At 37.3% G+C, this 14432-nt stretch overlaps 1 protein-coding gene across 1 annotated transcript in view; it reads right to left on the bottom strand.

The window, feature by feature from the left end:
* The window catches only part of FRY (FRY microtubule binding protein), a 154659-nt gene that overhangs the window by 103860 nt on the left and 36367 nt on the right, over positions 1-14432 (bottom strand). The window contains 1 exon segment of the mRNA XM_062514919.1: positions 6883-6936. Coding sequence (XP_062370903.1) covers positions 6883-6936 — 54 coding nt within the window.

Genomic DNA, 14432 nt, shown 5'->3' with positions numbered 1-14432 from the left:
TTCACAAATACGACTACAGCCTTAATTGAGAACTTTTGTGGATGACAGTCTAGATTAGTAACTCTGAATCTCTTTTGTAGTTATTCAGCCTCAGAATTTAACTAATTCACAGTGACATTGTGGATGAAAGTTAATGAGACGCTTGGAGGATGAAGTATTATTATTAATGTATTATAGCCTAAAATTAAACATGCTGCATTAGAAAGATATAACAACTGCCCCTACTAAATTAAAAGTTTCCATAAAGTAATATTTCTGGAAAACTTTCAATCTAGTCTTTGCAATAGATTTTATTATCTGAAATATGAAACAAGTTGCTGTGGAAGATATCATGAAGCAACTGCTTGCAGCAGTGACAGGAGGCTTTTCATAAAGAATTACTTTAGGACTTCAGGCTCAATTAACCAAAGCCTTCTAAGTGATAAGGTTTCAGATAGATACTCAGAAAAAATCACTTGGTGTCAGGGCAAACTATACACTGCCAACTCACTTCTCTACTGTTTTCCAAAACTTTTCATGAAGTTAGCACAACACTGCTTGTTAATGATGAAATACAATGAAAATGGGTTTCTAGGCAAGACCAGAAAAAAATAATAAAATCATAGAATCACAGAATGGTTTGGGTTGGAAAGGACCTTAAAGGTAATCTAGTTCCAACCTCCCGAACATTGGCAGGGACACCTTCCACTAGGCCAGGCTCATCAAAGCCTCAACCAACCTGGCTTTGAACACTTCCAGGGACAGGACATCCACAGCTTCTCTGGGCAACCTGCTCCAGCCTCACAGAAAAAAATATCTTCCTTCTAGTTAGTAAAAATTGATCCTCTTTTAGTTTAAAACCCTTAGCCTTTGTTCTGTTTCCTTGGGCCCTCCTAAAAAGTCTGTCCCCAAATACCTTTTCAGAAATTGCAGCATCTAACCATAAATGAAAGTTGTTTCAATCAGGTCTTCCTGCATGTTCACTGACATACTAATAACAACAGTTCTCTAAATTCCACCTACACAATTTCACCAGAAAAAGTCAAAGTGATTCTGGTTAAAACTCATGCCATACTTTCTCTGCTGACTTTACAGTGTCTGTCTCCATTTGGGATAAAAGGTCAATATAGCTTTTTATTTTTTCCTTTTTTTTTTTTTTTTTTAATCTTTCTGTCATTGCACTTTTAAGACAGGAAGGAAGGGTGGACTGGGAAAAGACCTGGCTCTCAGGGAACAGGAAGGGAGGGAAGTCTAGCCAGCATGCTGGTTACTCAACCCTTTCATTTACTGGAAGTAAGTCCAGGAGTGAGATGAATTCTAGCTCTGTGCTTCTCCTGAAAGGGAGTGCACAGATGTACAAATATGTCCTTGTTGGACAAATGATCATATTCTTCCATCATAAATGAACTACCTACTGTAGAGCTTAAGGATAAGAAAGCTGCACAAGCAGGGAGCTGTTTAAAACCTGCATTCACAGAGCATCAATATACTTTATGCAAATGCTTTATATTTATTTTGAATTAAAATGCAAGAGTAAATTTAATGAAATTCTGCTCGGACAGCTCACTACAATTTATATACTTCCATAGAAGTTTTGCTATAATGTCAAAATTCAAGTATAAGAAGTGTTTCCACTAACAGCAAATCGGTATGATTACTTTTTATTTCACTAATGAATTTATATGTGCTTTAACACAAAATATATTCAAAACTGCACCCAATTTTCAACAGTATCATTAATTTCTTGGCCTCGCATTCTTTTTCTCTACCACATATGTCAATATGTATGGTGAATGGGCATTTTATTGCCATTTTAATAAAGCAGAATTGCAGTTCTTCATTTTTGCACAGTCTTGGTTCATTTCTTGTGACTCTTTTTTGCACAGTTTCTGCATATTTTATTTTTAAGTTGTTGTTGCGCAGATTCTAAGTAATGGACAAGGACAAGTAAGGTTTTACACTTTCTATCAATGCTACTGAATACATTTGTGATTGTGGAGATCTCCTTTCATTCACATCTTTTTTCTAAGTATTTTTTTTTTTGGACCACGCTGTGAAGTTAAATCTCCCTGGAAATGGTTAAAACTGGTAACTATTCAAGTGGAACTCACTAGTTTTCATTAATGGCCTTGGCTTTGTGAGACAAAAAAAGAAAGCAGGACTTTTTAGTACCGTAATTTTGTGGATGGGTAATTCCAGCTAGCATGCTTATACACTACCAATGTTTATAGCTATTTTACTGCCAACATAACAGTTTACATGAGAACTCATTTATTTTTAGTGGACAGTAAATTCAGTTCTGAAGGTGTTACCTTTAATTTTGCCTTTAGATACACTTCTTTATGCACTGCTTGAACCCAAATCTCTGACCGGGAGCCAAAGGTAATTTTATGACCCCATGACCACCATTTCTTATACTTTCTCAACCCTGTGCCTTTTTCTGGTCATGAAGGGCAATGTGTAAAACTCAGGGAAAGGGAAAACACAAAGGTGTCCAACTGCAGAGTTACTGCAGCAACAATGATTTCAGTATTCATTAACTGCATCTAAAAAATAATATTGGATAAGAATCATTAACAACATATCATTAATCACTTTTAGGCTGTTATGAAAAATGATGCTTTTTTGTTAGTATGCTGCTTAGTGCCTTATGTATTTGTTGCATTTGCCACTTTTTTATTATTGTGATTATTCCTTTTAGTTTTCTTCCTTTACCTTGGCTGATTTCTTTCTTTAATCTCCTTTAAGTATATAAAATATTAAATGTTTTTGCTTTCCAATCTGTAGTCTTCAACCTAGTGCACTTCTAAGAAGAGAGCAGTAAAATAAAACTGTAACAAGAATGAGCATTTTTGTGCAGTTCATGCTGAAACTTCAGCAACAGGCACCTCGGATAGCTAGCTTCATATGAAGAGTAAGCCTCCCTGTTAAATTTTCACTTCCATGGCCAAAACATTGCATTAATTTTATGTTTTTTATATGGAAAAGAGTCTGTAGCTCATTCCAAGATTACACAGTGCCCTTCTTCTGCCTCCAGTGTTGTCAGTTCATGGAACATTTATACACCATGGTAAGAATAAACGATACATTAGTAGAGGTGGAGAAAAGAGTAATAAAAATGTTTCCTTAGGTGAGGATAACCCTCTTGGAGAATTATGGGTTTTTGCTAGCTTTTGATCTTTTCATGTACTGCAACTTTAGGGTTTCCCGTAATAGGAAGTTTAAGTCATAGTTCACTAGTACAATGTTTAATAACATTTCTGTAACTGGGGACACAGAGAATGCTAATGCTGGAGCTGTAATGCTCTTTGCCAATAGGCAACTAGAGTTGTCTAATCAAGGACTTTCAAAACATGATTTTAAATATACTATGAAAATATTTAAAAACCTTATGAAAAAACCTACATAATTTCCTATGTATATTTTCTTTATACACATGCACACCCAGAAAGGAAAACGCAGTCAGTGTAAGGAATGCAGTTTGTTAGGCCAACGGTGAGACATCTGGCAAGTCAGGATAAGTATCATCACTTCATACATTGCTCAAGATTCTATTATTTGCTCGAGGAGGGTGATGCAATTGGCAGCCAGACATGCTGTCTGCCCAACAGGAGACACTGACTACACCTGTACGGAAAGAAACAGCCCTGGACCAGTCAGGTTTCCAGACACTGGATCCATCACCACCATCACAACCAGTGCTCCTAAAATGGTGTTTAAGAACAGGCAGGAAAAAATGCTGGTTCTCAGGGAGCCAGAGATAGAGCTATTCAGGGGTAGTAAGCAATGTTTTCATAGCCATCTCAAATGGTTTGGGGGGGTTGCAGTGTTAAACTTGATGCTGATTATTTTGGCTACTGCTCAAAGTGCTATTCTGCTCATTGTTGAGCTACTTTTGGGCTGTTTTTTCCATCTCTGAAGCTGCCTTGCAAAAAGCAAGTTTTAAATCAGGTCATGCCTTATTTTTGTTGCTTTTTAATTTACCATTAGAAGATTGAGCTCAGACATTTCAAAGTAACTAGTGACCTACTCACTTCAGCATCACTTATCAAGTTCACTCAAATTAAATAATTTTGATTATGTCAAAAGAAAGAAAATTAGGTTCCTTTGACAGTCTGTCACTTATATGTCCTAAAACTGAAAGTAAAATTTATTAGACACTCCTTGAAGAAGTTTGTTCATGGAGATTGTCCCTCTTTCTCTTCTTCATTTCTGTAGTAAAAATATCAGGAATGCCATGGCTGGCCTTTTTTGCTAGATGACTTTATGGGTTTCAGAAATAAACACCAAAGCTTTCTGCATCCAAACTGGAAAACGGAAGTAAGAGATTGCCAACCTGGTCTTCCTTCATCCTGTAGACTCTTTAAATACTTGAGTTAACTTCAAAAATAAAACTTAAGTGGTTTCACTTAAAAGCACATGCTTTCTTACTTGGGTTTTGGTACCATGCCATATCATGATCTTCAGAGCTTCCCAGGCAGACCACACCTTCATTTTATTATCCTTACTTTCATGACAACTTCACAATACTGACATGTTATCATTTGAAAAACAGCTTTATAATGCGATGTACTCACATAATCTAGTGAATGAAACACTATGGTGTACTATTGTGCACTGCAAAATTTTGAAAGCAAACTATTTGATTACAATTAAAATCATTCTGTGATTTAACTGAACTGAAATAATTTTGTAAGTATGAACCATGTTCTTGAAAATGGGCTCGCAAGCCAGGTTCAGGGTTCCATCTGCTGATCACAGGCCTACATCAATCCCAGGAGCACCAGAACATCTCAAAATGATAATGCTGTTTAAGTAGAAAATAATGTGAAAACTAAAAAAGGAAACGTTACCAGCAACCTGGCCAGAGGCTGACAAATTCTGAAAATTTCAGCTTAAATAGTTTGCTCTAAGAATTTCAAGCAACTGAAAGCAAGGTTTTCTGACAAGACATCTAAGTCAATCTCACCACTGTACTTTTCTATCAACTTTGCACATAGGTAGGACTTCAAATATGTGGACAGAAAGATACATGAATGTCATATATAACAAAATTTACCTTGGTGTTTGGTTTGTGTCTGTTTTTTTTTCCTCCTGCCTACGTTCAGAGTAAATTGCTCTGGCATTAAACACACCGTTGCTTCACTCTAGGAAGCTTTTGCTGCTCTCATTAAATGATCTTGACTTAATTACTCAATTTTCTGTCTACTTACCAATAACTAGGAGAAGTTATCAGTCTTCCAATTCTTCCTTTTAAAGGGCCAAAATTTGCTAAACCATAAATATTTAATCAAATCACGGCCACCCATTATGAATTTGTTTAATGCACTTCAGGAACAGTATCACAAGGTTTGCACCTGGGTGGCTTAATTTGTTTTACTTTCCTATTTGAGTGTAACATTCTTCCCACAGGAAGGAAAAGAACATGTATATAAAATTAAGGTCAGAATACCACAAAGAATTTCATGAAGCAGGTAGGGAGTACTCAGAAAGAACCTCCTTTAGCCTGCAGTGGCTGGTTTCCCTGCGGAGTCTCCACGGTCAGTGAGGTGGACAGGGAGCTCCCCAGGATGTAGCAGAAGTCTCACCTCTTCTGCTCACCTCCTGCGCTGAGCAGCCCTCCAAACAGGCTCCCTCTCCCCAAAAAGCAGCTACAGAACAACACAGAGCCACTTTGTCAAGCTAAAATTACAAAGTGAACCTTAGTGAATGCCAGTGGAGTCTCACAAGGCATCTTTACTTCTGGCAAAATGTCTCAGAAAACTCAGTAAATGTCCAGCTGAGGTACTGAAGTTGTACTTATCTTCTCTCCCAAAGTCAATCAATATAGTACCTGTATCTTATAGCACTGGTCATAGCTTCGTTTTGAATTATTGCTGTTGCTGCTGCTTCTGCTCTGTGTTTCTGTCCTGTGTTTCTGGCCCTACTGGAAGCACAGTGGTGTGGGCAGATGTGGAGTCAGTAGCAATGGTGACAGCAGTAGCACACCTAGAGTTTATCATTCCTCTTTGTGGGGAGTGAGATTTGCCAGTTTTGGCATCCTTTATGTAACTTAAACTCTTTAGAACCTATCTTCCTTTATTTCAAAATAGGTTATTCTAGATGTTGCTATCAAAAATAAAGACTGTTGACAAAAGTAAATTGCTTTATGTAATCAATTAGAAGTGTGTATACTGCTCTTGGTTTTATTTTTATACTTGTCCTATTTCCCTTACCTAATAAATTAATCTAATGCCAGATAAAAATTTCACTTTATTAATTAAAATTTTATTTTTCTACTAAATGAAATCAGACCAATTATATAAACTCTACTTAATTTTTAATACTTTTTCTCTGCCTACCATTTTTCTAATAATTATCTACCTTCTCATATACAGGCATTTATCCTGACAATTGAACTTACACTTAATTTTAAACACAACATGTTGGCTCAGCCTACTTGAAGTGCAACACACACATAAGTCATGCTGAGTCACAGCTACAGAGGCAAACTAGGCTGATAAAACTGATGGCAACAACCATGATTCTATAGGCTCTCATAGTAACTACAAAAGAACCTCTTAAATGAAAGACTGGGGGCCACACACTTATTTCAAAAACCACATAATTTGAAAAGGTACAAATTTTTCCTCAAGATCCCCATCGGGGGAAACAGACAAGAAAAAACACATGTGCCTAATACACTGTAAAAAAGTGACAAGTTCTATGGCAGAAAAACAGACCTTGGAAACAGGAAAAATTCCTCAAATATATATCCAATATAGTGGTTAGGCAACCACTTATTCTACCAAAGCACATCAAGAAATATTACTTTTGCAATAAGCAACAACAACTAGAATGCCTTCCAATGCACTCCTCTTTTTAGCCTGAGGAATGGAAATAATGTAATTTCAAATGTCTTACTTGATCAAACTGGGGATCTTCTCCTCGTTGTAGAGATTTGGTCAGGGGCTTCTCCTGAAAGAAAATATATTAAATATGTATTACTTAAAATCAATACTATAATATTCTACTGTGATTTTTCTGTTAGATTTTTTACTCACAAAATGTGCCTCCTGATCTGATTCTGGAGATACCACAATAATTGTTGCATACGCAAAGGAGGCCTCTGCATATTTATCAGCTAATATTGACAGAGTATCTTCAGTGATTTTGGTGTCTTTTCATGAAAGAGAAGGATTGGCCATTCATTACATCTGAGCTGGCACTCACACCAATGACAAATTGTTTCAACATCCTAAAAAGTACCCGGTGTTTCTTCTAATACATAACCAAGGGGCTCTATTTAGGAGAAAAGGAGTCTCAGGGGTGACCTTATTACGCTGTACAACTTCCTGAAAGGTGTTTGTAGGTCAGGTGGGGTTGGTCTCTTTCTCCAGGCAGTGACTGACAGAACCAGAGGACACAGTCTCAAGCTGTGTCAAGGGAAATATGGGTTAGATATTAGAAAAAAAATTTTACAGAAAGAGCGATAAAGTACTGGAATGGTGGTGGAGTCACCATCCCTGGGTGTGTTTAGAAAAAGAGTGGATGTGGCACTTGGTGCCATGGTTTAGTTGAGGTGCTAGGGCTTGATGATCTTGGAGGTCTCTTCCAACCTAGTGATTCTGTGATTCTATTGCATGATGTATCTTCTTGTTATAAAATTACCAGGCAATACAAACATGCCCACAGACATAACACATCATGCAGAGCATACTGAAAGAAAGGTAGTCTTAGAAGAATCAAAGACCACAGAATTCATTTCTAAGGAAGACAATTGTGGGGAAAATTATTACTAAAATAATTTTAAAAGTGTATCTTTAGAATGGAAACAAATTTTCAGGTCATATTCTCACAGTAACCGCTAAAACCAAGGAAACTCAAACAAACCAGCTCAGAGAAACCACATGTGAACATCCATTCACCTGCATGGCTTTTTTGTCAAGCAGGCTGAACTACTGAGACATGGAGAAGTACACAGGCCTATATTCTAGATGCATGCAACAGTATCCAAAACATGAATCTCCCATACCACAATGAAAATAAACAACACATGAGAGCAGATGACAGTCTGAAAAACACGTCACTTGTCACCATCACAATTCTGCTGTGAATTACACTACTGTTTCTGGTGTCTGCAATGTGCCAGTGCCTTATTCTTTTATAAATCATGACTCTTTCTTCTCCTACAGCTGCAAGACCAGGGCTTTCCCACCTGCTCAGAATGAGATTTTGTGTTCAGCTTTCAACAAACTACTACACTCATCAGCATCTGTTAATGTAGCAGGCAAAATACCACCCCTGCCAGGGGATATTACACATAAAATGAAGAAATCTATAAAGCTGATGAGATAAGGAAATGGAGAGACTTTAGTTGGACCAAAGATTTCTATTATTTCATGTTTTTTTCAGAAGCAAATGTTGCCCAGTATAATATGCTGACTGATTTTGAAATTAATTATGCTGATCCACTTGTAATGCCAGCTGGCAAGGAGGCCAACTGTGGGGTGACTGCAGTATCCCCTGACTACCTACCAAATACAAAAATCAACCAAATGTTTTCTACTGAGTCACTGATTTACCCAGAACAGCCATCAATATTTTTCATTGTTTTCTCCATTATGTGAAGTGACTCCTCCAGGTTACATTACGGGCACAACAGCTATTAATTACAACTTTATGACAGATTCTTGGTGATGAACATCTGCAGTAAAAAACCTTGTGACCCTGAGAAAATCAAGGACACTGCCCCACCCACAGTCCTCCTCCTCCTCAATCAGTAAGTCGGTGCTATTCTGCCTGGTTGTGTCTCACAGGAGGACAATACTTATTTTGTCTATTGCTGCTCACTGAAGAGGACAGCAGATAAACTTTCAAAAGTAGTGCTCAATTTATTTAAAAGGAAAAGGATTCTTAAGTTTTCATGGGTCCTGGACAAACCAGCATACTAAGAATTACTGCATATAGAAAAAAAAAATCAACATCCCCTTTTTTTCCTTTTTGATTATGAAATTTCTGATTCTGTTACAGAAGACTTGTGTTACCACAGAGAAACTTCTTAAGGTTTGTTTCAATAAAAAGGGCTTCAGCATGCAGAAGCTTTGTATTTCCATGGCCAACACTGCAGTACTTGCTTTCAGAGAGTACAGTTTCAGAAAGGAGGTGTGGGATTCCTCATCACATGCTGTCCCTAAGGGAGACACAGTTAAACAAGACAAACCATGCTCTGGGAACCTGAGTCAGGAATTGCAATCCTGAGAATGTCCTCATCACCTGTAACCTATCTGGGGAAGCACATACACCTCCCAGATACTTTAGTTTCTGATGATGACATTCCCTAGGGGATGCACCCCTGAGTTAAAGAAGATGCCTCCATTTGACAATGCAGTACAAGTCATCACTCCTACAGGTGCTACACCAGGGCTTCCCTAGCCATGGTCCATTGACCTAAAATAAACATTCACAGCCTTGTAGCAGCAGAAGGCAGTTGGGATGGAGAACTGGCGAAAGTCAGGAAGACTTCTGCTGCCATAACTTCTCAATGTCTCCAGTTAGGGCTTCAGCTGAGGCGTTTTTCCTCCCTTCATGCCATCCTGCACCTACTGCTGCTCCTGCTGCTCCCCTTCCCTCACACTCTTGCCAGGCAGCAGCTGCTGCTGCAGCTGTCTCTGCCTCTTCATCATGCCCCTTTTTGGGTTGCTGCTGCTGCTTCTTCCTTGACTCTTTCCAAGGACAATGCTGCCACTGGCGCTGCCTGCAGCCACTGTGTCAGGACCCAACCTGACCCCATGAAGACAAGAGTCTTTGCACACACCCTTCCAGTTCTGGGAGCGAGTGCCCACACTAGAGCTACTAAACTATTAGTGTAGTAGTGTAGTGAATGGCAACAGCCATGTAGGATTGTACTGGGGTTTGGGGGTTTGAGAGAACTCAGTGTAGAAGTTATTACTACTTATTGCTAATGCTGAGTGCTCAATAGATAAAGAACTGAATGACAGACAAAGAATGAAATAGATAAAGAATGCAAGATGAAGGGCCGGATAGAAATGTGGGGTTTTGTTGTCTAAGCACTCCTTAAGTATAAAAGCATGAATACATTGATGGTAAGAGTGGCAATTGATGGTTTCAGGGAGACATTAATAAGTAAATCAAAGACAACTCAATTATATGCAGGTACTCAAGTGTCCTTTGATAATAGCAATTAAATAATTTCTTTTCATCTACTGTAAACAACTTGCGTATTCTAATTGCTTGGTTCTAATATCCTTACAAATCTTACCATTTCATTTTATGCAGTATTTTCAACGCTGTTGCTATGGCAGATAGTATATAAAATATAATTATACTAATGGTAGGTGTCTACTGCATAGCACAGGTTCAGGATTTGAAAAGAAAGGTTAAAATGTGTAATAATACGAAACTCTCTCTGGGCAATAGATTCTATAGTTATCTATTTACCCTGGAGATACACTTAATTAATTTTTGAAAAATCCTAAAACTGTTTTCTAGCCTCATGGTACAATTTTTACTTCAATTTATTTCCTTGCCCACCCAACTCAGGAATGGCAAAGAGGCCTTTTTATAAAATAAGTTGACTTATTTGAGTCTCTGTCCATATACTATATTCTACAGAAATGCCTTCCAAATCTTAGATTAATAGCTCACCTGAATTTGGAGCCAAAGCCTACAACAACAAAATATGAATAAAGAAAGTTTTGATTCATATGGAAGGGCCCATAGCTTACTGAACTATCAAAAACATCAGAAAATTTCAGAAGAATGGATTCTCAATAGCAACATTTCCATTTTTAATCACTAAACCAAACATCCTTATTTCTTGTTTGAAGTGCTGCCTTCAATTGCGTACTCTGTTTTTGTTCACACTGGGAACTCCCATGATATAAACACATTAGAGATAAGTAGTAAAGGCAATTTAATATTTGAAACTATTGTTTTTCAATAAAACCAGCCAAGTGTTTTGTGTCACCAATGCCTACAAAGCAAAATGCTCAACTAAAACTTAACTTCCTTCCTCTCTCTCATTGCTCCTGGGAAAACATAAATGGAATATGATAAAACAGAATATGTTAACTATGCAATGGAAAATGCATATTTTATCATATTTGCATGCATCAACTAAATATAATATTTATAAATTACCTAAAAACCAACATATCATTCAAACCCTCTATTCACACAGGCACACTAAAACATTTTTCCAAAGACTGTCAGGGACTTTTAATGGTTAATATATTAAGGCTTTTTCAGGGCTGCTACACAAATATAATTGGGTAAATTTACACAGGAATAGCCACCTGTCAGAGAACTGTGTGTTCAGGGAAACACAAAAACAAAAGGATGTCATAGTGCCTATTAAGCTTCACTATGTCACCATGTTATAATGATAAATAATGCCCCTTTAAGGTATTTCTAATCTCAGCAACCATTAGGCCTGCTTTTCCTACTGAACTGTGACAGGCTACTGTATTACTGATTGAGATAAAAACCCATTTTTGCTGGTTTTTTTTCCTAAAAGCATGGTGAAAGAATATTTTTACACAATTTTTAACTTTTGCACCACACATTAAAAAGCAGCCCGACATACTCTTACTGAGTGCTCTGCTCTGCTGGGGTGGAAAACTCACCAAACAGAAAGAAGAATGTACTTTTTCACATAAAACAGAGTAGGTATAGAACACATTCAACTACTACAGGTACAATATATGCAAAATGCATGTAAAAACAATCTTAAGAGTCCCCAAACCCCCAAGCGTAATTCTTTCTTCTTATGAAAAATCACCCCATCAGCCTCCTCTCCCCCAAGTGAACATCTCTGTCTTACATACTTTTCAGCAGGGAAGAGAATTGGTGTTTATAGGATAAGGTCTGCTCCCAAGCATGCCATTTTTTTTTTTTTTGGCCTTGATTATTTTGTACATACACAAACCAGGAAAATGCATCACTGTCACTCCTGTGCTTGTGTGATGGGTTACCCAAGTCCTCCACTCCAGCTGTGTGCTCCTGCCTCTTCCCTCCTAGAATGGATCTGTGCTGATCCCGCATTGAGCAGGTTAATGAAGCTGCACTTCTGTTCGGCCCTTTCAAAATTGGATATGGAACAAGAAAAGTTCTTGTACAGAAAATAGCTCTGAACTTCTCAGGAAGTGATTTTTTTTTTTTTTTTGCTTATATACCTTTTTACTGTTTGGGAATTCCCACCACCACCCCAAGGAGTCTAATTTATACCTAAGCAATTAAGAGAGCTGAGCTTTTTGACTGGAAAGGATAATCTGTTTACTCTGAGACTCCCAACAGTATCCCACCCATAAGTTCTATGAAACAGGCAAATTAGTGTCCTGTTTTCATTAACCATTCTTTGCAAGTCAGCAGGTCCTCATGCATAAACACATAATCTACCTGGTCAGTGGATGACAACAGAATCTTTGACTTCTCTTAGCATCAATTAGATGCTAGTCACTTCTTTTAAGAAACTGTGTCAGTGACCATGCTACACAGAGAGTAAAATAAAGGAGATTTCCCTCATTAACCTTTGAAATTCCAAGCACACAGCAACTGGAAATTCTAAAGGCAAACATAATTAAAAAGATATGACAATACAGCTTCAAGGAAACACCACAACTTTGCATAAGGCAAAATTACAGAATATTAACAAAAACCGTGATGGACTTCATTTAACTGCTGAAAATTGAGTAAAAGGGCAATGCTAATTATGCATGGTACTTCATATAGTGGAAATAAAGATATTTCAACTGGCCATGAAATATATGTAAAAATATGCTACATCTCTGAAAAAAAAAATATTTAACAAGCTCAAGTCAAAAACCTAGTCGTCATTGCAGTTAATGCACAAAAATAATGAAAGGTGCATATTCAAAAGACAAGCTCAGTATTACTGAATCTATTTTTTCTTCATGTAATTTCTTTGCGTTTGTTTGTGGTTTTTTTGTTTGTTTTCCTTTTTTGTTTGTTTTTTTGTAACAGCTCTTCTGTTTTGTCCATGTGGAAAAAGATGTGCTCTTACTGCTGAATATGAAAATACAGGAAAACATCAGTTCAGCTTCAAATACACATTTTCACTCCCTGGATTTGACTCTTTGGCATCCTCATCATGCACTGCTCTGATTCGATGACAGACTGTGCCATCACATCAGGTACTGTGGCTAATTTTTGTCTGATTACCACATTCTCTGCAAAAGGCATCTTTTACCAAGGCTGTTCACCAAGAAAACTAAAATTTTGGATAAATTTTGGTCATGTGAATGTTTAGAGTGAAGTAACTGTCAGAAAAAAATGTCCACACAGGCCAAAAAAATACCAAATTGATTTTCAGAAGTAATACTCTATGGAAGTAAATTTTAGGCATCCTGAAGTAAGAAGCAAACCCACTGAAATAGAGATTGCTATTGGATGCACAGTACAAAAATTAGCACTGCTATATTCCCAAGATAACATGGAATGTAAAAGAAACCCCAAACAAACCAACTCACAACAAACAAAACCAATTTTCTTTCACTCACCTTTAGCAAACAACTCAAGAACTCTACCATTCTTACCTGAACAGTACAACATTTCCCTAATATTCCCTCAACTCAGTGTTGACAATAAACAGTTGCAAACTTTAAACAAAGGTTAAATACAGGTTACAGCAAAAAACCCCTGAAAACCAAACCAAACCAAGCCAAAAAACAAATAAACAAACAAACAAACCAATCCCAAAAAAACCTCAAAAAAAAACCCACCAGCAAATCAAAACAACAAACCTACTACTCTCAGCATTTCTGTTTCCCATTGCAAAGTAAGATGCTTTATTGTAGGCAGGAAGTAAAACATTTCTCTTACTACCATATTTTAAGCCCAAAAAAGCTGAGAACGACTAGTGGACCAGTTCTGAAAGAAATATTTTAACGACATGCTTTTGCGAAATCTGTTAAGTTGAAAAGAGTGCTAAGGATAACTGAGATTTGAGGCACAGTACAGCACAAGCGAGAAAGGAAATTTTCTTGGCTGTTTGTTTTCAGAGCTTGTTTTAATAGGAATGCCTTTTAAAAATTGTAATTTAACGAACACATCAAAATCCTCTCTGTATTAGGATCCTCCTGGTCAGTATTATAACTGTCCCTTGGTTTTCCCTGATTTTATTTATTTCAACATTGCAGTGTACAGAAAAAGAGGTAGATTTTACAACCTGTAAGTATGATAAATTTTAAAAGACCATCTGTAGACAAAGTGTGGGAACTTAATGTTGCCGCCATAGTTCCATCACAGCCTTGTGTTAGTAGACTGTGTGATTCTAACCTAAAAAGTTCCAATATAAGACTATAAAATTTTGTGGATTGGAACTGAATTGGTCAGGGCAGAGAATGTATAAGGCCATAGTCAAGAGCAGTGTCATAGAATGCAGTATGAGAGTGTAAGATCTTTCATTTATGAGCCTGTTGGGCTGGAATAAG

The sequence above is a fragment of the Cinclus cinclus genome, chromosome 2, assembly GCF_963662255.1.
Source record: "Cinclus cinclus chromosome 2, bCinCin1.1, whole genome shotgun sequence".
Lineage (NCBI taxonomy): Eukaryota > Metazoa > Chordata > Aves > Passeriformes > Cinclidae > Cinclus > Cinclus cinclus.
The sequence above is the reverse complement of the archived record's forward strand: the minus strand, read 5'-3'. Positions and strand labels throughout refer to the sequence as shown.